The 26,963-nt window shown below is 42.5% G+C and overlaps 1 protein-coding gene across 1 annotated transcript in view; it reads right to left on the reverse strand.

Moving 5' to 3' along the window:
- The window catches only part of LOC120059155 (F-actin-monooxygenase mical1-like), a 51,090-nt gene that overhangs the window by 15,315 nt on the left and 8,812 nt on the right, over nt 1–26,963 (reverse strand). Inside the window, exons 3-17 of the mRNA XM_039007991.1 lie at nt 19,843–20,153; nt 19,362–19,569; nt 18,998–19,105; nt 18,722–18,817; nt 18,351–18,506; nt 17,732–17,832; nt 15,350–15,607; nt 8,903–9,018; nt 8,468–8,594; nt 7,657–7,744; nt 5,258–5,405; nt 4,782–4,978; nt 2,027–2,127; nt 1,372–1,425; nt 778–1,012 (exon numbers count right to left, since the gene is read on the reverse strand). Coding sequence (XP_038863919.1) covers nt 778–1,012; nt 1,372–1,425; nt 2,027–2,127; nt 4,782–4,978; nt 5,258–5,405; nt 7,657–7,744; nt 8,468–8,594; nt 8,903–9,018; nt 15,350–15,607; nt 17,732–17,832; nt 18,351–18,506; nt 18,722–18,817; nt 18,998–19,105; nt 19,362–19,569; nt 19,843–20,100 — 2,251 coding nt within the window. The 5' untranslated portion in view covers nt 20,101–20,153. The remainder of the gene's footprint in view (nt 1–777; nt 1,013–1,371; nt 1,426–2,026; nt 2,128–4,781; nt 4,979–5,257; nt 5,406–7,656; nt 7,745–8,467; nt 8,595–8,902; nt 9,019–15,349; nt 15,608–17,731; nt 17,833–18,350; nt 18,507–18,721; nt 18,818–18,997; nt 19,106–19,361; nt 19,570–19,842; nt 20,154–26,963) is intronic.

The raw sequence follows: 26,963 nt of genomic DNA on the forward strand, positions 1-26,963 counted from the left end.
ACAGTAACATGATGTTCTATTGTATAGTAACATGATGTTCTACTGTACAGTAACATGACGTTCTATTGTATAGTAACATGATGTTCTACTGTACAGTAACATGACGTTCTATTGTTCTACTGTAGAGTAACATGCCGTTCTACTGTACAGTAACATGACGTTCTATTGTTCTACTGTACAGTAACATGATGTTCTACTGTACAGTAACATGACGTTCTATTGTTCTACTGTACAGTAACATGCTCTATTGTACAGTAACATTATGTTCTATTGTTCTACTGTACAGTAACATGATATATTGTACAGTAACATGATGTTGTATTGTTCTAGTGTACAGTAACATGACGTTATATTGTATAGTAACATGACGTTCTACTGTACAGTAACATGACGTTCTATTGTTCTACTGTACAGTAACATGGTGTTCTACTGTACAGTAACATGCTCTATTGTACAGTAACATGATGTTGTATTGTTCTAGTGTACAGTAACATGATGTTGTATTGTTCTATTGTACAGTAACATGATGGTCTACTGTACAGTAACATGATGTTCTACTGTACAGTAACATGTTTTATTGTTCTATTGTACAGTAACATGATGTTCTATTATAGAATCTTGTTTAAAAAAAATATCCTGCTTCTAAAAGATTCAAAAGGCTCATTGGGACCCTATAAATAACATTTGTTACTAAAATTGCAGATTACCCACTAGTCTATTACCCCGAAAAAGAGTACCCGAGTATAGCCTGTGGTACAAGCGGTGCTCACTACTCACCAGTGTGCTGGTTGAAGGTATACCCGCCCAGTCTAAGGGTGGTGCCGCACTGATGGCAGGTGAAGCAGCTACGGTGGAATAACTTTCCCTCAGTACTGATCCTCTCCAGAACATAGACCCGCTGGCAACAGAAGTAACACTCCTCATTGCTACGGATGCCTGGCGTCAGGCTCGGTTCAGGGTCAGGGTTCACAGGGTCAGGGTTCACCGTAGGGGCTGAGAGAGGAGCTAAAGGCTGGGGGGAAAGAAATTGAGAGCAACGGTAATATTTTTACAGTAGTTCAATAACATAGCACAAAAACACCTGCTTATGGTTCAACATTAGGGAGTTGTCCTGAAGGCCAAAGAAAGACGCACAATACAAAATGACAAATCTGATGGGCTGAACAACTCTTCACTCTGTACATGTCTCTGGGTTCTGTATCCCAGTAGTAATCAAATAGAGGAACAAAGCACAGAAACACATTATAGTATAGCAGTTGGAGTAGTCCTGAAGTCTGCAGATACATCCATCAATAAAGGGAAAGGTAAGCTCTGTACTGTATGTGAGCCTCTGATAATAAGGATATAATTTGTATTCTAGACACTACTCACATCCTTTTCCTCTCCCATCATCCTTTTTTCTTCTTTCTTGCTTGCCAGTCTCTCCTGTGTAAAAGAGAAAACAGTCATGTGACCACGTTTATGGTTTAAATTACAGTAACTGAATAACCTCAAAATGACCAATGCTTTAGATATTATCTTGCATGTTTAAAAAGTATCTTTGCCATTACAGTTGATTTTGGAAAAGGCCAAAAAAAGGCCCAAATAAATTGTAAACCTCATGCAGTATGGTCTTATTTATAATACAGAACTAAAACAATCAAATGATCATTAAAAATACTGTAACTAGTGAAAATTGAATGTACAATGAAAGTATAATCACAAGAAACAAACTAAAATGACAAGGCATAAGAATTTGAGGTTCTCATCTAGAAAACTCTGATATTAAGTACATAATCTAGCTACAGTAGTCTCAGCAACAACATGCAGCTGCTTGTTTTAGCTCACCTCGCGGCTCTGCGGGGAGTTGCATGAAAAAGAATGACGTCCATATGAACTTGAGGTTGGCCTACTCCCCTTTTCACCCAAAAGACAACTGGTTTTGCACAAATGTTCTTATCCAGTCGATCCCTGATATTAAATAAACACTAAACAGCCAACTACAGTGGTCTCAGTGACAATATGCAGCTGCTTGCCTGAACCTTACCTTGCGTCGCTGCAGAGAGTTGTGCTTGAGGTTGTTGAGGAAGACCACAGCAGCCCGAAAAGACAGGGTCTTGGATGGCTTCAGGGGAAAGCTCTGAGGTTCTGCAGCAGAGAGAGAAATACACACAAGCTTTAGTGTCCTCCTGCTCTGTTCTGGCGGAACAACAAACATGCTCATCTGTGTGTCAGCCAGCCAGCCGATCCCCTTGCATAGTGATACTCTACCTCCAGCATCACAGAGACAAGACAAAGCCAAGCGGAGCAACCGCTCTCCAAGCCTGCTTCCAAATGCTGGATCCCCACTGAAAATCTCTCTCCTACACACTCTGCTAGTATTTACCAGAAATAGCTCCGGCAGCAAAAACAGCCCGGGAAAATCTGTACTCCTCACAGGAATAGTAGCTAGATCTCTTTTAGGTGAGGCTGAGGCTAGTCCCACCCGAGCCTGATAAGCCATTTCCTCAGAGGCTGATGCTGTTTGCTTTGGCTGCTGCCTGGCTTACCCACCGACCGCAGGAGAGTGGCACAACCCTGGCAGCCAATCAGGGCTGGTTATGAGCTCAGCCCCAGCTACTCTAACCATAGGCATGCTGGGTAATGCTCTTAAAGTGACAATGACAGCCCTCTCCCTTTTATCAACATCAAACACATTTCAGAGGGAAAAACACCTGAGCCCTTATACAAACGGGGTTACATAAGCTGTGTACTGTCTAAACAACTGACTTGGGACCAGATTCAATTCCTCTCACTAATAATACACTATTGATACAGTTAATCTTGGTCCAGCGTTTTAAGAAATGCCAACTAGAAATATCCCAATAAACATCTTCATGTAATGAATACAACTATGCTCAATGACAAGATAACAATGTCACAGTAACAGAAAAGTATATAAATATACATAATGTAGTCTCGTGAAAACAGACCAACACCACTTTCTTGTTCCAGATAGCTGGAGTCAAGGCTACAAGTGATCAAACAAACAATCACAGTGATTATTACGTAACATGTACGACAATCATTGCCCTAATGCAGCTATTCCCAAACTGGGGCATTGTAGGGGGTACGCCAAATTACGTCGGGGGTACGCAATATAAAAATGTGATTCACATTTATTTTTAAATGTAAAAACAAACAATGGGGCTATACATTTGGGTGAGTTTTTCTTCTCGCCTGAGTAGCCTCGTTTCACTGCCAAAAATAAAATTAAACCATCTAGTGTTCAGAAAAATAACAACACAATGTTAAATACAGGTAACCTAGTCAAATAATGAACATCCAATCACATTAACTGTTACTCTCTCGCGGAAATTCCACTGACGGTCAGTATGTAGCTAAACGTAGCTGCTGCTCATGTTGGTATCTGTACTGATGGGGCAAAAGCCATGACAGTGAGACATAGTGGAGTGGTAACGCGTGTGCAAGCAGTTGCTCCCGACGCCACTTGGGTACACTGCAGCATCCACCGAGAGGCTTTTGCTGCCAAGGAAATGCCTGACAGCTTGAAAGACGTTTTGGACACTACAGTGAAAATGGTTAACTTTGTTAAAGCAAGGCACCTGAACTCTCGTGTATTTTCTGCACTATGCAATGATATGGGCAGCGACCATGTAACGCTTTTACAACATACAGAAGTGCGCTGGTTATCAAAGGGCAAAGTATTGACACATTTTTTTAAATTGAGAGACGAGCCTAAAGTTTTCTTTATTGACCATAATTTTCACTTGTCTGACCGCTTGCATGATGATGAGTTTCTCACACGGCTGGCCTTTCTGGGTGATGTTTTTTCCTCGCCTGAATGATCTGAATCTAGGATTACATGGACTCTCCGCAACTATATTCAATGTGCGGGACAAAATTGAGGCTATGATTAAGAAGTTGGAGCTCTTCTCTGTCTGCATTAACAAGGACAAGACACAGGTCTTTCAATCATTCTATGATTTTTTTGTGTGCAAATGAACTCAAGCTTACGGACAATGTCTAATGTGATGTAGGGAAGCACCTGAGTGAGTTGGGTGCGCAATTACGCAGGTTCTTTCCCGAAACGGACAGAACAAACAACTGGATTCGTTATCCCTTTCATGCCCTGCCTCCAGTCCACTTATCGATATCTGAACAAGAGAGACTCATCGAAATTGCAACAAGCGGTTCTGTGAAAACTGAATTTAATGAGAAGCCACTGCCAGATTTCTGGACTGGCCTGCGCTCAGAGTATTCTGCCTTGGCAAATCGCGCTGTTAAGACACTGATGCCTTTTGCAACCACGTACCTATGTGAGAGTGGATTCTCGGCCCTCACTAGCATGAAAACTGAATACAGGCAGACTGTGTGTGGAAATGATTTAAGACTGAGACTCTCTCCAATTCAACCCAACATTGCAGAGTTATGTGCATCCTTTCAAGCACACCCTTCTCATTAACCTGTGGTAAGTTATTCACAATTTTCAATGAACAAATAAGGTTTTATATGGAAGATGGTTAAATAAAGAGCAAAATTATTGATTATTATTATTTGTGCCTTGTCCTATAAGAGCTCTTTCTCACTTCCCACAAGCCGGGTTGTGACAAAAACTCACACTCATTCTTATGTTTAATAAATGTATCGTATAGTGTGTGTGGCAGGTTTACAATGATGGCAAAAAACAACATTTGAGAGTGCGCTGAGACTGGTGCTAGAGGGGGTATGCAGCTGGAGGTTGAATGTTTGAAGGGGTACGGGACTATAAAAAGTTTGGGAACCACTGCCCTAATGCATACCTTTAGTAGGTGTCCTTTCATTGAATGCATCGTGGATCTGTGTGAGGTAGTGCACCATGGAGAGCTTGTCTAGCTGTCCCTTGAAAGACATCTCACTGGCTGACATTATGGGAGGGATGCCCAGCTCTCTCTCCAGGAAGTTGAAGGCCAGCTGGTTATTGTAGACTGCATTAGACTCCTCCAGAGAGGACATGTCACTGTGAAGGGAGAGGTTAGGGATAGCTACTATGTTGACCGAGGGCATGTTCAGGAGGGCACACAATAGAACAACTATTTGTAACAGAACACAGAAGTTTGTTTTCTTATTGGACAGTTAGTACCATGAATAACTTGAACAGGAAAAGTCCTTCAGACCAATTAAATTTGACTAGGCTTATGGGTAAGTTTTTCCTTCTGTAGTACTACTTGTGCATTTGCTTTGCTACATAGGTGGTGGATACGTTGACTTGCCCCCCTTGTAAAGCCCAGAGACTCACATGACACGGGGTCTGAAGGTGTTGATGAGGGCACACAGGGCCAGGCCAGACCTCCAGGACTGGTTCAGATCTTTCACCTTCACCCTGTCGTACCCTGCAGTGTGCTGCTGGCACCACTTCAAAAGCACCTCAAACGCTCCAACCGAATCTGGGCCATGAACACACATAGGAACACTGCATTAGGACGATGAAACATAGTGACATTGCATCAAGGCAGGCATTGAAATAATGCTGTGATTCATACACAGACAGTTTCCATTCCAAGTTGGGCATCTAAGGATGCAACAGAAAGGTCTCAGCCATTGCTATTTAATTCGGAATTTTAACACCCCTTGAATTATCTAAAAAAATATATACAAAAATTATTTGATTAAAACAATTATTTGGCCGCTATGCCAGGGGTGGGCAATTCCAGTCCTCGAGGGCCTGATTGGTGTCACAGTTTAGCCCAAGCCCCAGCTAACACGCCTGACTCAAATAAATCACCTAATCATGATCTTCAGTTTAGAATGCAATTTGATTAATCAGCTGTGTTTGCTAGGGATGGATTACCTGAACGTGTACTCAAATAATGCGCGGACCAACTGGCAAGTGTCTTCAAAGACATTTTCAAGCTCTCCCTGACAGACTCTGTAATACCTACATGTTTCAAGCAGACCACCATAGTCCCTGTGCCCAAGGAAGCAAAGGTAACCTGCCTAAATGATTCCTGCCCCGTACCACTCACGTCGGTAGCCATGAAGTGCTTTGAAAGGCTGGTCATGGCTCACATCAACACCATCATCCCAGAAACTCAAGACCCACTCCAATTCGCATACCGCCCCAACAGATGCACAGATGACACAATCTCAATCGCACTCCACACTGCCCTTTCCCAAAGGAACACCTATGTGAGAATGCTGTTCATTGACTACAGCTCAGCGTTCAACACCATAGTGCCCACAAAGGTTATTACTGGGACCATGGGACTAAACACCTCCCTCTGCAACCATATCCTGGACTTCCTGACGGGCCACATCTGCCACGCTGATCCTCAATACTGGGGCCCCTCAGGGGTGCGTGCTTAGTCCCCTCCCTGTTCACCCATGACTGCGTGGCCAAACACGACTCCAACACCATCATTAAGTTTGCTGACGACACAGGCCTGATCACCGCCAACGAGAGACCTGGCAATGTGGTGCCATGACAACAACCTCTCCCTCAATGTGACGAAGACAAAGGAGCTGACCATGGACTATAGGAAAAGGCAGGCCGAACAGGCCCCCATTAACATCGACGGGCTGTAGTGAGGCGGGTCAAGAGTTTCAAGTTCTTTGGTGTTCACATCACCAACAAACTATCATGGTCCAAACACACCAAGACAGTTGACAAGAGGGCACAGCAACACCTTTTCCCCCTCAGGAGACTGAAAAGATTTGGCATGGGTCCCCAGATCCTCAAAAAGTTATACAGCTGCACGATCGAGAGCATCCTGACCGGTTGCATCACCGCCTGGTATGGCAACTGCTTGGCTTCTGACCGTAAGGCCCTACAGAGGGTAGTGGGTACGGCCCAGTACATCACTGGGGCCAAGCTTCCTACCATCCAGGATCTATATACTAGGCGGTGTCAGAGGAAGGCCCCAAAAATTGTAAATGACTCCAGTTACCCAAGTCATAGACTATTCGCTCTGCTACCGCACAGCAAGCAGTACCGGAGCGCCTAGGACCAAAAGGCTCCTTAACAGCTTCTACCCCCAAGCCATAAGACTGCTGAACAATTAATCAATCAAATGGCCACCCAGACTATTTACATTGACACGCCCCCCCCTTTGTTTTCACACTGCTGCTACTCGCTGTTTATTATCTATGTATAGTCACTTTATCCCTACCTACATGTACAAAATAACTCGACTAACCTGTACCCCCACACATTGACTTGGTACCGGTATGCCCTGTAAATAGCCTCGTTATTTTTTATTTAACTATTTTTACTTTAGTTTAATTAGTAAATATTTTCTCAGATCTTTCTTGAACTACATTGTTGGTTAAGGGCTTGTAAATAAGCATTTCACGGTAAGGTTGTATTCGGAGAATGTGACAAATAAAATTTGATTTGATTTACTGCTATTAGCCCATACAAACGCATTGAATAACAGATTCACTACATGGAACAGATAATCCCCCCCCCAACAAAAATCTAAGGGCAGTTTGACCTGAAGTGTCTGACCTATATCTATTTGAGAGATATAACTAAGATCAGGAAACATCATTGAATTTGTTTTTTTACATGTATTTAATGGGTTGTAGTCTCTGCGTGCCCATGATCTCAGCACAGCACAGCCGTGTCAAAACCAAAATGAATCACACCCCTGCTGCCCCTCATGCATTATTGCTTTAGTAATGTGAAGCCAGACTGACCTTGTCGCAGGTGAGACCACTTGCCTTTCGGCTTCTTGGTGGGTCGGCCAGGATTAAGGTGTTCTTCCACGTCATAGAGGCGTTTCACCTTCGTAATGCATGCAAAGAGAGGGAATATCAAGAAACAATAGAGTTGAGATCAACTTCACACTGAAGCCAGAACATAGTAGCCTGGTAACATATGCGTTTGTGCTGTCTTGCCAACTTCTATGGTCATTGTCAAGCAACAAGCATAGGAGTTGGCTATACAGCACAAACAGATCTGGGACTAGGCTAAGAACACAGCAGGCTTCATAAAGGCAGAAGCTGGGCTTTGGTTTGATGCAGTGTAATTGATCTGGTAGCTTGTGAAAACTCTCCAAAGCCTTTTAGATCAATACTCCTCTAGTGGGGGGGGGGGGGGTTAAAAACCCTTTCCCATTCGGCTCACCACAAAATACAAACACACAGCAGTTTCCTGACAATACATGAATACTATAGGAAATATACACCAAAATGGGGGAGCAGCACTGATCTATTTCAAAACGTGTTTACAATGTTACACAGCACAATATACAGTATATTTATTTTACTAGCGTTGATACAGTGAGGCAGTCATACCGTTTCGTACTATCGTATCAACCCAAACCTTACTGAGCTGACCTGGTTATGCATCCCCTATAGTTGCTGTAACCATGCTGAAAAAAGGAAATGTCAAAGCCAGCACTGTGCATTTCTAGGCAGCCCAATAATGTGAATCAGGCATGAGTGTAGCTTTGTGTCGGCCCTGACTATAGAAATAGAAGGAATAGATTATATTTATGTTTTTGACCTGGATGGCCTTGACGGAGTTGAGGTTGACGTGCTGGTAGCGTGTAGCCGGGTCTATGCTGAAGGCGCTATATTTCTTACTGGTGTTTTCTGGCGTGGTCTGGGACAAGAGCTGGTAGATACTCTCTCTATTCAGTCAGAGGGAAAGACATTTTAAAAGATAGTTCTACCTCAGAAACTCACTATGGAACTGAAGAAGCTCAAACTAAGGAACAGAAGATTCCGATGGGTTTGTACAGTAAGATTTTTTACAAGCAGCTGCTTGTGAATTAATGGATGTTCAAAGATATACAGTTACAAGACTAGAGTGGCATTACTAGTTGAAGAATTCTCTCTGAAAGGCCCAGCCAGGGTAGTCCCTTCTATACAGTGAAGAGGGATGGTCACATGCTTTTAAAGGTGGTGTTATTGATCATATAGGAAAACGCTTCTTTACCGTTCAGCAAGGACTTCCATGTGGGGTCTTCCCTTGCCCCAGCTCCTAACCATCCATGCTGTGTCGAAGGCAGCCAGGAACCCACGGGCAATACCTGTTCCCAGAGGCCAAAACGGCTATGGACACACACACACACACACACACAGTCTTGTACAGCTAACCTTGTTGGGACATACAATTCAGTCCCATTCAAAATCCTATTTTCCCTAACCCCTAACCCTAAACCTAACCCTAATCCTAACCCGTACTCTTACCCTAACCCTAACCTTAACCCAAAAACCTAAACTTTATCCTAACCCTAAACCTAACCCTAGCTCCTAACCCCAACCATACAACTAACCCTAGCTCCTAACCTTAATTCTAACCCTAACACTAATTCTAACCTTAACCCTAAACCCCCTAGAAATAGCATTTGACCTTGTGGGGACTAAAAAAATGTCCCCAGCTGGTCAACTTTTTGTTAGTTTACTATTCTTGTAGGGACTTCTGGTCCCCATAAGAATAGTTAAACACGTCCACACACACACACACACACACACACACACACACACACACACACACACACACACACACACACACCCCCCCCCTTTAGAATTATTAATTGACATGATAACTTGTCAGATTTAAAAGGAAGGAAATAAAGGTATGATGCTCTGTGCTGATTTAATACCCACAAGCTGCTGCATTAAGTTGATTTAGTGACCCATTTCTTAACAGAGCTCTGTGTCTATATACTGTATACACACATACAGTATTCACACCCCTTGACTTTTTACACTTTGTTACGTTACAGCTTTATTCTAAAATTGATTAAATAAATACAAATCCTCAATCTACACACAATGCCCCATAATGATGAACCAAAAACAGGTTTTTAGAAATGTTTGCAAATGTATTAAAAATAAAAAACAAATACCTTATTTAAATAAGACCCTTTGCTATGAGACACGAAAGTGAGCTCAGGTGCATCCTGTTTCCATTGATCATCCTTGAGATGTTTCTACAACTTGATTGGAGTCCACCTTTGGTAAATTGAATTGATTGGACATGACTTGGAAAGGTACACACCTGTCTATATAAGGTACCTTAGCAAAAACCAACCATGAGGTGGAAGGAATTGTCCGCAAAGCTCAGAGACAGGATTGTGTCGAGGCACAGATCTGGGGAAGGATACCAAAATATTTTGTGTGGCCTCCATCATTCTTAAATGGAAGAAGTTTGGGACCACTAAAACACTTCCAAGAGCTGGCCGCTGGGCCAAACAGAGCAATCGGGGGAGAAGGGACTTGGTCAGGGAGGTGACCAAGAACCTAAAGGTCACTGACAGAGTTCTAGAGTTGCTCTGTGGAGATGGGAGGACCTTCCAGAATGACAAACATCTCTGCAGCACTCCACCAATCAGGCCTTTATGCTAGTGGCCAGACAGGAGCCACTCCTCAGTAAAAGTCACATGACAGCCCGCTTGGATTTTGCCAAGAGGCACTTAAAGGACTGACCATGAGAAACAAGATTCTCTGGTCTGATGAAACCAAGATTTGGCCTGAATGCCAAGTGTCACGTCTGGAGGAAACCTGGCACCATTCCACAGTGAAGCATAGTGGTGGCAGTATCATGCTGTGGGGATGTTTTTCCATCGGAAGATCTTGGGAGACTAGTCAGGATCGAGGGAAAGATGAACGGAGCAAAGTACAGAGAGATCCTTGAGCTCTCAGGACCTCAGACTGGGGCAATGGTTCACCTTCCAACAGGACAACAACTCCAAGCACACAGCCAAGACAATGCAGGAGTGGCTTCGGGACAAGTCTTTAAATGTCCTTGAGTGGCCCAGCCAGAGCCCGGACTTGAACCAGATTGAACATCTCTGGAGAGAACTGAAAATAGCTGTGCAGCGACGCACCCCATCTAACCTGACAGAGCTTGAGAGGATCTGCAGAGAAGAATGGAAGAAACTCCCCAAATACAGGTGTGCCATGCTTGTAGCGTCATACCCAAGAAGACTCGAGGTTGTAATCGCTGCCCAAGGTGCTTCAACAAAGTATTGTGATTTCAGTTTTTTTATTTCTAAATTGGCTAACATTTCTAAAAAAACAATTTTGCTTTGTCATTATGGGGTAGCGTGTAGATTGATGAGGGGAAAAAAACATTTAATCCATTTTAGAATAAGGCTGTAATGTAACAAAATGTGGAAAAAGTCAAGGGTCTGAAACCTTCCGAATGCACGGTGTACACTAAGTGTACAAAACATTAGGAACACCTTCCTAATATTGAGTTGCACCCCCCTTTGCCCTCAGAACAGCCTCAATTCGTCGGAGCATGGACTCTACAAGGTGTCAAAAGCATTCCACAGCGATAGTGGCCCATGTTGACTCCAATGCCTCCCACAGTTGTGTCAAGTTGGCTGGATGTAATTTGGGTGGTGGACTATTCTTGATGCACACAAGAAATTGTTGAGCATGAAAAACCCAGGAGTGTTGCAGTTCTTGACACACTCAAACCGGTGTGCCGGCACCTACTCCGTTCAAAGGCAATTCAATATTTTGTCAGACATAAACAATCCATGTCTCATGGCTTCTTTAACCTACCCTTCATCTACACTGATTGAAGTGAATTTAACTTCTTGCGAATATAGGGGGTGCTGTTTCGACTTAGCATAAATCGGGCTCCAGATTAAACGGCTTCCTACTCAATTCTTGCTCGTACAATATGCATATTATTATTATTATTGGATAGAAAACACTCTCTAGTTTCTATAGCCGTTGGAATTTTGTCTCTGAGTGAAACAGAACTCCTTCTACAGCACTTTTCATGACAGGGAGTGAGATTTCAGACATCTTGGCCCCTGTTCCCAGGTCGGTTGTAATGTCCCTGTAAATGCTATGGAGAAACAGACACTGCCTACGTCTTCCTCTGGATGTCAGTACGTGGTGACGCTTTGAATGGAGTCGATTGCGCAATCAGGGCCTGTATAAAACACCAAATACCGGAAGTAGCTTTCTTTTGCTGCCTGCGCCTGACGCACGAAGGACGTCGGACTTGCCTCCTTCCAAGCTGTTGTTTAGCCAGTAATATTTCTCCGGTCATGTTTTTACTCGTTATAGGTGTTAAAAACATCATAAGGTAGTTAATTTGAACCGTTTTATAGCAATTTATATCCGTTTAGGGCGATTTTATGGCATTTCTGTGTAATACACTTTGAAGCGCTGGGCACTTTGAGTGCATGGTGAACGTTAGTGACCATTTCGACCGGACAAGAGGAGATCTTTCGACCAAAAGACGATTAGACCGGAGAAAGGATTCATTGCCCAAGATTCTGATGGAAGAACAGCTCATAGTAAGAACAATTTATGATGATAAATCGTGTTTCTGTCGAAAAATGTTAAACGCTTATGCCGCCATTTTGTTTGGTATAGCTTCGCTTGGCGCAACCTGTATTGAAAAGTAAGGATAATTTAAAAAATGTAATTCAGCGATTGCATTAAGAATTAAATTGTCTATCAATCGCTGTCCACCCTGTATTTTTTAGTCAAGTTTATGAGTATTTATGTATAAGACTAGATCACTGTCTAATATGGCGCCCGACATTTTCTGACCAGCTTGCCTACTTTTCTCATTGTCTAACCATGATTTTGGTGGCTAAATATGCACATTTTCGAACAAACTCTATATGTATGTTGTAATATGATGTTACAGGAGTGTCATCTGAAGAATTCTGAGAAGGTTAGTGAAAAAATTAATATATTTTGGCGATGATAACGTTATCGCTCTCTTTGCCGTGAATCAATGCTGGGGTAATGTTTGCACATGTGCTATGGTAATATAACGATTTATTGTGTTTTCGCTGTAAGACACTTAGAAAATCTGAAATATTGTCTGGATTCACAGGATCTGTGTCTTTCAATTAGTGTATGCTGTGTATTTTTAAGAAATGTTTTATGATTAGTAATTAGGGAATACACGTTGCTCTCTGTATTTTTTCTAGTCGAGTTGTGATGGTGGGTGCAATTGTAAACTATGATTTATACCTGAAATATGCACATTTTTTTAACAAAACCTATCCTATACAATAAATATGTTATCAGACTGTCATCTGATGAGGTTTTTTCTTGGTTAGTGGCTATCAATATCTTTATTTGGCCGAATTGGTGATAGCTACTGATGCAGTAAGAAAATGGTTGTCTTTTGCTAACAGTGGTTAGCTAATAGATTTACATATTGTGTCTTCCCTGTAAAACATTTTACAAATCAGAGATGATGGCTTGAATCACAAGATCTGTATCTTTCATTTGGTGTCTTGGACTTGTGATTTCATGAACATTTTTTTTTATGATATCCCTGTAACTTTAGGCTAGGCTATGCTAGTCAGCTTTTGTGTTGGGGGGGGATCCCGGATCCGGGTTAGGGAGGCGTTAGAGGTTAATAAGTGGCATCAATAAGGGATCATAGCTTTCACCTGGATTCACCTGGTCAGTCAATGTCTTGGAAAGAGCAGGTGTTCTTAATGTTTTGTACAGTGTACAGTTGAAGTCGGAAGTTTACATACACTTAGGTTGGAATCATTAAAACTCGTTTTTCAAACACTCCACAAATTTCTTGTTAACAAACTATAGTTTTGGCAAGTCGGTTAGGACATCTACTTTGTGCATGACACAAGTAATTTTTCCAACAATTGTTTATAGACATATTATTTCACTTACAATTCACTGTATCAGAATTCCAATGGGTCAGAAGTTTACATACACTAAGTTGACTGTGCCTTTAAACAGCTTGGAAATTTCCCGAAAATTATGTCATGGCTTTAGAAGCTTCTGATAGGCTAATTGACATCATTTGTCAAATTAAGGTGTACCTGTGGATATATTTTAAGGCCTACCTTCAAACTCAGTGTCTCTTTGCTTGACATCATGGGAAAATCAAAAGAAATCAACCAAGACCTCAAGAGAAAATGTGTAGACCTCAACAAGTCTGGTTCATCCTTGGGAGCAATTTCCAAACACCTGAAGGTACCACGTTCATCTGTACAAACAATAGTATGCAAGTATATACACCATGGGACCACGCAGCCGTCATACCGCTCAGAAAGGAGACGCGTTCTGTCTCCTAGAGATGAACGTACCTTGGTGCGAAAAGTGAAAATCTATCCCAGAACAGCAAAGGACCTTGTGAAGATGCTGGAGGAAACAGGTACAAAAGTATCTATATCCACAGTAAAACAAGTCCTATATCGACATAACCTGAAAGGTCGCTCAGCAAGGAAGAAGCCACTGCTCCAAAACCGCCATAAAAAAGCCAGACTATGGTATGCAACTGCACATGGGGACAAAGATCATACTTTTTGGAAAAATGTACTCTGGTCTGATGAAACAAAAATAGAACTGTTTGGCCATAATGACCATCATTGTGTTTGGAGGGAAAAGGGGGAGGCTTGCAAGCCAAAGAACACCATCCCAACCGTGAAGAACGGGGGTGGCAGCATCATGTTGTGGGGGTTCTTTGCTGCAGGAGGGACTGGTGCACTTCACAAAATAGATGGCATCATGAGGCAGAAAAATTATGTGGATATATTGAAGCAACATCTCAAGACATCAGTCAGGAAGTTAAAGCTTGGTCGCAAATGGGTCTTCCAAATGGACAATGACCCCAAGCATACTTCCAAAGTTGTGGCAAAATGGCTTAAGGACAACAAAGTCAAGGTATTGGACTGGCCATCACAAAGCCCTGACCTCAATCCCATAGAAAATGTATGGGCAGAACTGAAAAAGCATGGCCTACAAACCTGACTCAGTTACACCAGCTCTGTCAGGAGGAAGGGGCCAAAATTCACCCAACTTATTGTGGGAAGCTTGTGGAAGGCTACCTGAAATGTTTGACCCAAGTTAAACAATTGAAAGGCAATAATACCAAATACTAATTGAGTGTATTTAAACTTCTGACCCACTGGGAAGCTTAAATAAATCGTTCTCTGTACTATTATTCTGACATTTCCCATTCTTAAAATAAAGTAGTGATCCTAACTGACCTAAGACAGGGAATTTTTACTAGGATTAAATGTCAAGAATTGTGAAAAACTGGGTTTAAATGTATTTGGCTAAGGTGCATGTAAACTTCCGACCTCAACTGTATGCACGCACGCACGCACGCACGCACGCACGCACGCACGCACGCACGCACGCACGCACGCACGCACGCACGCACGCACGCACGCACGCACGCACGCACGCACGCACGCACGCACGCACGCACGCACGCACGCACGCACGCACGCACGCACGCACGCACGCACGCACGCACGCACGCACGCACGCACGCACACACGCACACACACACACACGCACACACACACACACACACACACACACACACACACACACACACACGTCCATGTCTGTGCCGGAGCATGTGTACGCATAAGTGAATCAAGTCCTACAACACACTGACATGACCTCTCACCTCTACCAGGCAGTCTCCCACCAGGCCCATGAGTAGTTTCTTGCCCTTTCTCTCCCTGACCAGAGAGGCGTTCTCAGCTCGGTGCATGCAGGTGAAGTCGAACATGGCCACGTCAGGCTGGCCCGCGTGGTTCTGGGCAAACTGCATGTCGGGCAGGCAGTGGCCCGTGGAGAACTGGGCAGCATCGTAGGCGTAACGCAACAAGGCCTCCTGGTCCACATTTACCTGGGCCAGAAGCTTATCGGCATCACTAAAGTCCTGGAGGCAGAGGGAACATATTGGAGGTGGTCACCAAAGAGATATATAACTGTTTTATATCTATGGTGGTCACAGAGGGAACAACATCAGTAGTGGAAAAAGTACCCAATTGTCATACTTGAGTAAAAGTAAAAGATACCTTAATAGAAAATGACTAAAGTAAAAGTGAACGTCACCCAGTAAAATACTACTTGAGTAAAAGTCTAAAAATGTTTGGTTTAAAATATACTTAAGTATCAAAAGTAAAAGTATGAATCATTTCTAATTACTTATATTAAGCAAACCAGTAGGCACAATGTTTGCGTTTTCTTTACATTTACTGATAGCCAGGGGGACACTCCAACACTTAGACATTGCTTACAAACAAAGCATTTGTGTTACGGAGTCCGCCACATCAGAGGCAGTGGGGATGACCAGGGATGTCCTCTTGATAAGTGTGTGAATTGGACCATGTTCTCTCCTACTAAGCATTCAAAATGTAACAAGTACTTTTGGGTGTCAGGGAAAATGTATGGAGTAAAAAGTACATACTTTTCTATAGGAATGTAGTGAAGTAAAAGTACAAGTTGTCAAAAATATTAATAGTAAAGTAAAGTACAGATACCACCAAAAAACGACTTAAGTAGTACTTTAAAGTATTTCTTACACCACTGAACAACATATCATCAAATAGAATAGAAATCGTAAATGAATACATCTCTATAGGGGACATATTGGAAGTGGTCAGTGCTTGAAGTGGAATAAAATGGGGATACCTAGTCAGTTGTACAACTGAATGCCTTCAACTGAAATGTGTCTTCTGCATTTAACCCTCTGAATCAGAGAGGTGTGGAGGGCTGCCTTAAAATCGACATCCACAAGGCCCGGGGAACAGTGGGTTAACTGCCTTGTTCAGGGGCAGAACGACAGATTTTTACTTTGTCAGCTTAGGGATTTCGATTCAGCAACCTTTTGTTTACTGGCCCAACGCTCTAACCACTAGGCTACCTGCCACCCAGTACTTATTTTAGGGGCTGGTACTCATTTACATTTTTACAGTACTGGTGTTGTTACTAGCAAATAATCTATAAGAAGTGCCAGTACTCAAGCAGAATAAAATTGGAGGAGCTGGTACTCTGTACAACTGAAACAGACAGGCCTAATTCAAGCACTGGGGTGGTGGTGGCACACATCTGAGAGATGTCTATCACTGACTAGAATCTAGATGCTGCTTTATGTGAAAACATTGGGTATAATCCTTCCACGTAGTCTAGCCAAGCATTATATGCTCCACATAAAGAAATTAGCATACACAGTGAATCAATTGGAAAAAATAGAATACTCTACTGGTATGTCAATATGCTTTTTTTAAACAAAATGGAACAGTGACAAGAACTAAAAAATAAAAAATAAAAACATAATCATGCACAAATACTGTATATAGAATGATTACTAAACAGTTATTGAGCAGAACAAGAGGACACAGAGGAAATATATATATTTTTTTGGGGAAAGTCAGTTTGAGCTCTAATCATTGAAGACAAAACAAGATGATCTAGCTTAGTCCCTCCAGACTTGTAGTGTGAGAAGAGGGAGTGAGCAGGTATACAGTAGCATGGCTGGGGAGACCCAGTGCTGACCCTGTGCTGCACAGACATCCATTCCATTACAAGTGTTTATTAGCATCTAATCCCTTACAGCAGGAAAGGCCCCCAGCCTGTCTGGGGAGGACTATATTGGGAACCAAAGGTCAGAGGAGCCAGAGATGGATAATAGACTAGAGAAATAGATGGGTTGGTGGTTTAGTAATAAAACCGACATGAGCAACTATGGGGCAAAACAGACGGAGCTGGCTTAGACTGTTGACAACATGTAAACTATATTTAGTCTAAAATACATTTGCACAATGAGTATTTGTTGTCTCTCAAATACATCGTTATAGTTGTTGGTTAGCTAGCTAGCGAATTCTAGCCATATTAGCATAGATGTGACATCAGTCAAAACAAGACACGGTATCAATAACAAGATATGAGCCACCTATGATTCCCCACATGGCAGATTCTTGTCATTGTTGCTAGCTATCTGACCTCTAGAGGCCTAGTATGGAGGTGCTGCTGCTGGTACTAATGGATGCATTTTCCTCACCTGTTTAATGACCCCCATCTTTAACAGGCTCTTCTTCTTGGCAGTCATGACAAAGTAGTGGGTGTCGTCTTTATAGTAGACTATGTTCTCCAGATCAATACCTGGAGGGAGAGAGAGAGACACACACACAGAGAGAAAGACACAGAGAGAGAAAGACAGAGAGACAGAGAGACAGAAAGAGAGAGAGAGAGAGAGAGAAAGAGAGAGAAAGAGAGAGTAAGAGAGAGAAAGAGAGAGTAAGAGAGAGAAAGAGATAACGAGAGAGAAAGAGAGAAAGAAAGAGAGAGAGAGAAAGAGAAGAGAGACACACACACAGAGCAGACACAGAGAGAGAGTGATTGAGAGGAGGATAAAGAGGGACTGAATGAGTGAAATAAACTAGTTACAAGACAATGACAGGACAAGTGAAACAGCAATGGAACACAGGAAATTGACAAAAAGAGGAAGAGGGACAGCAATTAAAAGACAGCACTGTCACTCCTTCTCTGTCACCATGCCCACCCAGCCTGTATGTTATTCTTTATTCCGATCCCCAGTCGCTGACACCATAGCAACCACCAGTAGAAGTGTTGGCACTCGTAGCCCCAAACCCGGGACGTAGAATAGAATAGAATCCTACCCGTCTCTGTGAGCAGGTCCTGGAAGAACTTCTGGTTGTAGATACGTGCCACACCGCTGATCTCTGCCACCTGGGCCTCGGCTGCAGTGTGACGGTTGATGAAGTTACACGTGATGCCAATGGCCAGCTTCCCTCGCAGCTCCTTCCTCTTGAAGCCTGGGGAGTGGGGACAAGGACAGAAGCACATGCAGCCTGAAATCAGGTTCATATAATTGAGTGTTTCGGTTGAATACATCTGTTCTATCGGAGCTACAGTAGAGTGTGTCCTCTCTCCTCACCATCAGGGATGAAGTCATATGATAACATACTGGTCTAAAGTGTGTACAGTCGGTTCGGTAGGAGGACAGTGTGAGTGTGTCCTCTCTCCTCACCATACGGGACAAAGCTTCCTCCTCCTGCAGATATGAAGACATCAAACTGGAACTTCCCAGCAGAGTGATTGTCAGGAAACAGCTTTGCCATCCAGCCTGATGGAGACATACAACGACAGAGGGAGAGAGACAGGAAGAGCAAAGAGTTAAGGTATATTTCCACTCACAGTGGACACTCCGGACAAATATTTAAAACTGCTCTACAAGCTTTTACTACCACAGAAATATTTTGTATTTTATTCCTTTAATACATGGGGGGAACGGGTCTAGATGTACCTGTGGCTCCTGAGGGCTCCACAAATCCTTTGAATTCCACCCCTGTTTGAACCTCCACCCCCAGGAGAAGACACACTTTCAGCAGTATCAGCTGGAGCTGACGGATGCCTGAAAGATACAGACGCGTACAAATATGTATGATATTGTCACACAGGGAATTAAAACAATCCTCTTCAATTCAAACAGTTGACTGATGTACGATAATACAGACATACTCAGACACTATGTTCAAGAACCTTAATAGCATCATAGCAAACTGATTAGAGACTGGTTTGATTTAGTCATACGTAATAAATAAAGAAATTTGATTGGCATTATGACACCAAGAAATCAGGTTGATCTCGTATGGTACTGGTGGACATACTGATGTGATCCAGAGCTCCCGTGCAAAATTTGCCGTAGAACTTCTTGGCAGCCAGCCCACGCAGGTCATAGATGGTGTAGGGCCACAGGTGCAGCACGTTATTCCGGGAGAAAGAGTCTCTCTTCTCTAGTACCACCACATGAGCCCCCAGCAGAGCCAGCTCTATGGCTGTCCTGAGCCCGCACGGCCCTGCACCTAGCACCAGGCACTGAGGAGAGGGGAGAGAGAGAGAGATGGGGAGAGACAGAAGAGAAATAAAAAAGGAGGAAGAAATGAGGAAGGAGAGACTAAGCTCTGCAGGGATGAATGCACCTTGACAGTATTAAAAGGAGAGACGGTACTCTGCCAAAGTAGATCCACAACACTGATGTAGAAACCTTAACCACTACATAGCCACCGTCCTTGTACAAACATATTTTACTTCAGAGAACTTCCTGAGTATTTCTTTTCTTCTCTTAAATGAGAATAAATAAATACACGCCTTGTTTTTGGCACAGACTTCGCCTTGCTGGTAGTCTTGGTGTTGGGCCCGCTTGTCCAGCTTGACCCAGAGGGACTTGGCCTTCCAGTAGTTGAGCCTCTCCTTGAGCTTGGTGTAGAAGCTCTGGTAGTCCCTGGGGTCCACCTGTAGGTGGTGGCAAAGCTCTGAGAAAATACGCTGCACCTCCTTACAGGTCTGGGCTTGGACGAACTGCTCAAACAAGGCATGGGACGGGTTGGTAGAGTCCTGGTTGGCCATGGTAGTGGATGGTGAGGCGCACCGGTGCCTTGGCTCAGAATCTCTGGAGTTTACTGTGGAGAAAGCAAATACCAACACCATGAGAAAACTACAATATATATTGTAGTCATCTTTCCTTTTCTGTGAATACAAATATATTATAAAAATTATATTTGTTATAGTAATAAAGTTGTCCTCTGAAGAAAAAATAACTGAGCTCAGTTATCTCACTTAATATAATGAAAGATTAGTCCTGCAATATTGCCGTTGAGGTTATATATGGAGGTGTTCCTGAGGTCTAAATAACAGACACGACTGGTGACAATTCCCTCTGTCTGAAAATATAACACTGAAATGAGATGTTTTCAAAGTCACCTGAGTCCACATCATCACTAACTTCCCCAAACATGTGTTCTGTGTACAGTACATTTGTGGTCTTTATGACACCTCCCTAAGGTTGTGAATGATACCATGATGGGTGTTTGAACTTAGTGACAATATATTTCACACAACTAAGATAGTGGTTAGTGGACATTTGAAAGTAAAATACGTCCCTTTATCCAAAACATGAACCCGATCTTTTTGTTGTTATTGCATTAAACAGGTTTGCTCAGGATTGAACCTCACAAGTAGAAATCAACGTCAACAAAACAAAGGAGATGATTGTGGACTTCAGGAAACAGCAGAGGGAGCACCCCCCTATCCACGTCGAAGGGACAGCAGTGGAGAAGGTGTAAAGTTAAGTTCCTCGCCGTACACATCACAGACAAACTGAAATGGTCCACCCACGCAGACAGTGTGGTGAAGAAGGCGCAATGGCGCCTCTTCAACATCAGGAGGCTGAAGAAATTTGGCTTGTAACCCAAAACCCTGACAAACTTTACAGATGCACAATTGAGAGCATCCTGTCGGGCTGTATCACAGCCTGGTACGGCAACTGCACCGCCCTCAACCGCAAGGCTTTCCAGAGGGTGGTGCGGTCTGCACCGGGCGCAAACTACCTGCCCTCTGTGACACCTACAGCACCCCATGTCACAGGAAGGCTAAAAAGGACATCAACCACCTGAGCCACTGCATGTTCACACCGCTACCAATCAGAAGGCGAGGTCAGTACAGGTGCATCAAAACTGGGACCGAGAGACTGAAAAACTGCTTATATCTCAAGGACATCAGATTGCTAAACAGCAATCACTAACTCAGAGAGGCTGCTGCCTACATTGAGACCCAATCACTGGCCACTTTAATAAATGGATCACTAGTCACTTTATACAATGCACTCTAAGTAATGCCACTTTAATAATGTCTACATATCTTACATTACTCATATCACATGTATATGCTGGATTTTATACCATCTATTGCACCTTCGCCATCACTCATCTATATACTTACATGTACATATTCTCATTCACCCTTTAGATTTGTGTGTATTAGGTAGTTGTTGGGGAATTGTTAGATTACTTGTTAGATATTATTGTTAGATATTACTGCACTGTCGGAACTAGAAGCAAAAGCATTTCGTAACACTCGCAGTAACATCTGCTAACCATGTGTATGTGACAAATTGATTTTATTTAGAAACTCTAGATGTTTTGCCTGTCCACTTCACTGTACGAACAAAACACAACATTCACTTTGAGGACAAATATACAGTACAATGGAGGACATGTGCCAATCAGTCTCAGGCCAAGTGTTCTCTCTCAATTGTGAGGATACTACTCTAAAATAAACACTTCCTGTATCTGTGGTCCAACCACTTTTGTATCTGCCAGAGGGAACAGAGACAAAAGTGGTTAGCCACATCACACTGATCAGATGTGTGATAAACTCAGCCTCACTGGCCACACACACACACACACACACACACACACACACACACACACACACACACACACACACACACACACACACACACACACACACACACACACACACACACACTATACAGAAGCTATCCGCCCTATTTAAACAACTGGTTAGAAATAAATCACATTTGCTCTGAACAGAGTGATGTCAAGAGATTTGAAAAGCTCTTCCTTAGTATCACATACTGGAAAAACATTGACATGTCAATGAGATAACATTTACACATACTATAACTTCCTGGTTGTGACATGACATTCAGCATCATCTGCTACACACCTGAGACAGATAGACAAACCCTATTGGTCAGAGTGGGTGAAGGGCTTTTTAAAACCACAGAGAGCTGTAAAAAGATGTGCTTGTGAGAGAAATATAGGCTACTGTTAATCAAACATAAACCAAGAGCTATTCATTCAATGGACTGAGATTGTCCATGTGAATTCTGTGGATGTAGAGAATAGGGTAATATCACAGGCTCTACTCTAATGTGTGTAGGCCTTGAGTGGAAAATCCTCATCCTCTCTGTACAGTAACTCCCTCTAACTCTATACTGTAGCCTTTTTCATATCAAATTGTATTGGTTGCGTACACATATTTGCAGATGTAGCAGGTACAGCGAAATGCGTGTATTTCTAGCTCCAACAATGCAGTAATATAAATCCCCAAAATAAAAATTGAGAAACATCAGAATGATCAGTCAGTGTCCAGAATTTACAGTGCAATCGGAAAGTATTCAGCCCCCTTGACTTTTTCTGCATTTTGTTTCGTTAAGGCCTTATTACAAAAATGATTTAATCAATTTTACAATGTTACAGCCTTATTCTAAAATTTATTTAAAAAAATGTGTTTTCCTCAGCAATCTACACACAATACCCCATAATAACAAAGTGAAAAACGTTTTTTAGAAAAATTTGCAGTGCATTCGGAAAGTATTCAGACCCCTTGACTTTATCCACATTTTGTTACGTTACAGCCTTATTCTAAAATGTATTCAAGAAAAACAATTCCTCATCAATCTACACACAATACCTCATAATGACAAAGCGAAAACATTTTTTGGGGAAAATGTGCACATTTATTACAAATAAAAAACAGAAATACTTTATTTACATGACATTGCGCATGGTAATCTTAGGCTTGTGTGTGGCTGCTCAGCAAGGATTTATACTGCCAATGTTTACGTATGGAGATTGCATGGCTATGTGCTCGATTTTATACACCTGTCAACAAAGGGTGCGGCAGAAATAGCCGAATCCACTAATTTGAAGGGGTGTCCGCATACTTTGTATATATAGTGTACGTCGATACTATTCTCAGAGCCAACCCGGGACAAGGAGTAGCAATGATCCAGGGTGTTCAATGCGCGAGTGGCACAGGAGATGTGTTGATAGAATTTCGGTAGCGTTTTCCTCAGATTTCCTTTATTAAAATAAATGCGGCCTCATGGTATGCAGCTTCCAGTCTGCACAAAGTCCAGTGCAGTTTAGGGTTGGGCGGCATCCCCATTTTTTTATACTGTCATATAGAGGTCGACCGATTAATCGGAATGGCCGATTAATCGGGGCCGATTTCAAGTTTTCATAACAATCGGTAATCGGTATTTTTGGGGGCAGATTTGCCGATTTATTTATTTATTTTTTTTATTTTTTTACACCTTTATTTAATCTTTATTTAACTAGGCAAGTCAGTTAAGAACACATTCTTATTTTCAACGAGGCAGAACGACAGATTTTTAACCTTGTCAGCTCGGGGGATCCAATCTTGCAACCTTACAGTTAACTAGTCCAATGCTCTAACACCTGATTACATTGCACTCCACGAGGAGCCAGCCTGTTAGCGAATGCAGTAAGCTAAGGTAAGTTGCTAGCTAGCATTAAACTTATCTTATAAAAAACAATCAATCAATGACTGTCATTGCTCCAATGTGTACTTAACCATAAAATAAACATCAATGCCTTTCTTAAAATCAATACACAAGTATATATTTTTAAACCTGCATATTTAGCTAAAAGAAATCCAGGTTAGCAGGCAATATTAACCAGGTGAAATTGTGTAATTTCTCTTGCGTTCATTGCACGCAGAGTCAGGGTATATGCAACAGTTTGGGCCGCCTGGCTCTTTGCGAACTAATTTGCCAGAATTTTACGTAATTATGACAACATTGAAGGTTGTGCAATGTAACAGGAATATTTAGACTCATGGATGCCACTCGTTAGATAAAATACGGAACGGAATAAACGTTTTGTTTTGGAGGTGATAGTTTCCGGATTAGTCAAAGGTATATGGTTTAGAGAGAAATAGTCGACGCGTTATAATTCCTGTAATAACTTGCGGCTGAATTTGAAAGGGGTTCCTTCGTTATTTTACCGTTCATGTCTTCCATAGAGAATGTCTTGATCTACTTCAAATAAGGTCTGTGTTTCGTGCAGGCTTAAACCGCCTCGACGTTTTGATACCCGTGTAAATCTCACTAGGATAAGGTAACGTTTGTCAACATATTTTCATAAATCCACTCTACAAAAAAGTTTATCTTCGCTTATATTTAGCCAATATTGATCAGAGGTACCTTGTCCTATGGATATCTACACAGTTATAAAATTGGCACGGTGATGTAAGCCTACACGAAACACAGACCTTATTTTAAGTGAATCTAAAAATATCCTATGGAATAAATGAAGGAACCGCTTTTCAGATTTTGCTAGAAGGTGTCATGGGAATTATGACTCGCACTTTGGTTGTCAATTCTTACCATGCCCATTATTAAAATAGGATTTCCTGCATATAGAAATTAAAGTTTTTGTTTTCAACATTCATCACAGGTAACTTAAACTCTATTTTTATTCAAACAGTTGAGAGTATTTGTCTCCTAAGCAGACTCTTCAGTATCATTGTCACTTCAGAGCTGTGTGCGTGTGTGTATTTATGTATTATATTAAGTTAAAATAAAAGTGTTCATTGTTCATTCAGTATTGTTGCAATTGTCATTATTACAAAAATGTGTGTGTGTGTATGATATATATATTAAAAAAATGTTTTTATTATATAAATCGGCCGATTAAATCGGTATCGGCTTTTTTTGTCCTCCAATAATCGGTATCGGTATCGGCATTGAAAAATCATAATCGGTCGACCTCTACTGTCATACCATTTCTGTACCATATACAGTATTACCAGAAGTGCACACAAGAGGTGCTATCTTTTTTTTGGGGGGGGGGGGGGGGGGGGGGGGGTGACGCACAAAACTATTTAGGCAACAGGTACCTTGATGCAGGAGGCGATTGAATATCTCTGCTGTAACCAAGAAGCTTGATCTTCACATCTAGCCACTTAAATCAAAGGAAGCAAACCAAGGAAGCTAAGGTAAGCGGAGGTAACCTGCCAAAATGATTACCGCCTCGTAGCACTCACACCGGTAGCCATGAAGTGCTATGAATGCTGGTCATGGCTCTCATCAACAGCATCCTCTCGGATACCCTAGACCCACTCCAATTCGCATACCGCCCCAACAGATCCACAGATGATGCAATCTAATCGCACTCCACACTGCCCTTTCCCACCTGGACAAAAGGAACACTTACAGTATCTGAGAATGCTGTTCATTGACTACAGCTCAGCGTTCAACACCATAGTGCCCACGAAGCTCATCACTAAACTAAGGACCCTGGGACTCCCTCTGCAACTGGATCCTGGACATCCTGACGGGCCACCCCCAGGTGGTAAGGGTAGGCAACAACACGTCTGCCATGCTGATTCTCAAATCTGGGGCCCCTCAGGGGTGTGTACTTAGTCCCCTCCTGTACTCCATTTTCACCCACGACTGTGTGACCAAACACAACTCCAATACCATCATTAAGTTTGCTGACAACACAACAGTGGTAGGCCTGATCACCGACAATGATGAGACAGCCTATAGGGAGGTCAGAGAACTGGCAATGTGGTACCAGGACAACAACCTCTCCCTCAATGTGAGCAAGACAAATGAGCTGATCGTGGACTACAGGAAAAGGGGGTCCGAACAGGCCCCCATTAACATCAACGGGGCTGTAGTGGTGCGGGTTGAGAGTTTCACGTTCCTTGGTGTCCACATCACTAACGAGACTGAAAAGATTTGGCATGGGTCCCCAGATCCTCAAAAAGTTACAGCTGCACCATCGAGAGCATCCTGACCGGTTGCATCACCACCTGGTATGGCAACTGCTCGGCATCTGACCTTAAGATGCTACAGAGGGTAGTGCGTACGGCCCAGTACATCACTGGGGCCAGGCTTCCTGCCATCCAGGACCTATATAATAGGCAGTGTCAGAGGAAAGCCCATAAAATTGTCAGAGACTCCAGTCACCCAAGTCATAGACTGTTTTCTCTGCTACCACATGGCTAGCGGAACCGGGGCGCCAAGCCTAGGACCAAAATGCTCCTTAACAGCTTCATCAAATGGCCACCAGACTATTATATCCTCCCCTCCCCATTTGTTTTGTACACTGCTGCAACTCACTGTTTATTATCTACAGTTGAAGTCAGAAGTGTACATACACCTTAGCCAAATACATTTAAACAATTCCTGACATTTAATCTAAGTAAAAATTCCCTGTCTTAGGTCAGTTATAATCACCACTTTATTTTAAGAATGTGAAATATCAGAATAATAGTAGAGAGAATGATTTATTTATTTCATCACATTCCCAGTGGGTCAGAAGTTTACATACATTCAATTAGTATTTGGTAGCATTGCCTTTAAAATGTTTAACTTGGGTCAAACGTTTCAGGTAGCCTTCCACAAGCTTCCCACAATAAGTTGGGTGAATTTTGGCCCATTCCTCCTGACAGAGCTGGTGTAACTGAGTCAGGTTTGTAGACCTCCTTTGCTCGCACACGCTTTTTCAGTTCTACCCACAAATGATCTATAGGATTGAGGTCAGGGCTTTGTGATGACCACTCCAATACCTTGACTTTGTTGTCCTTAAGCCATTTTGCCACAACTTTGGAAGTATGCTTGGGGTCATTGTCCATTTGGAAGACCCATT

Source organism: Salvelinus namaycush, chromosome 14 (assembly GCF_016432855.1).
Source record: "Salvelinus namaycush isolate Seneca chromosome 14, SaNama_1.0, whole genome shotgun sequence".
In the NCBI taxonomy this organism is placed as follows: domain Eukaryota; kingdom Metazoa; phylum Chordata; class Actinopteri; order Salmoniformes; family Salmonidae; genus Salvelinus; species Salvelinus namaycush.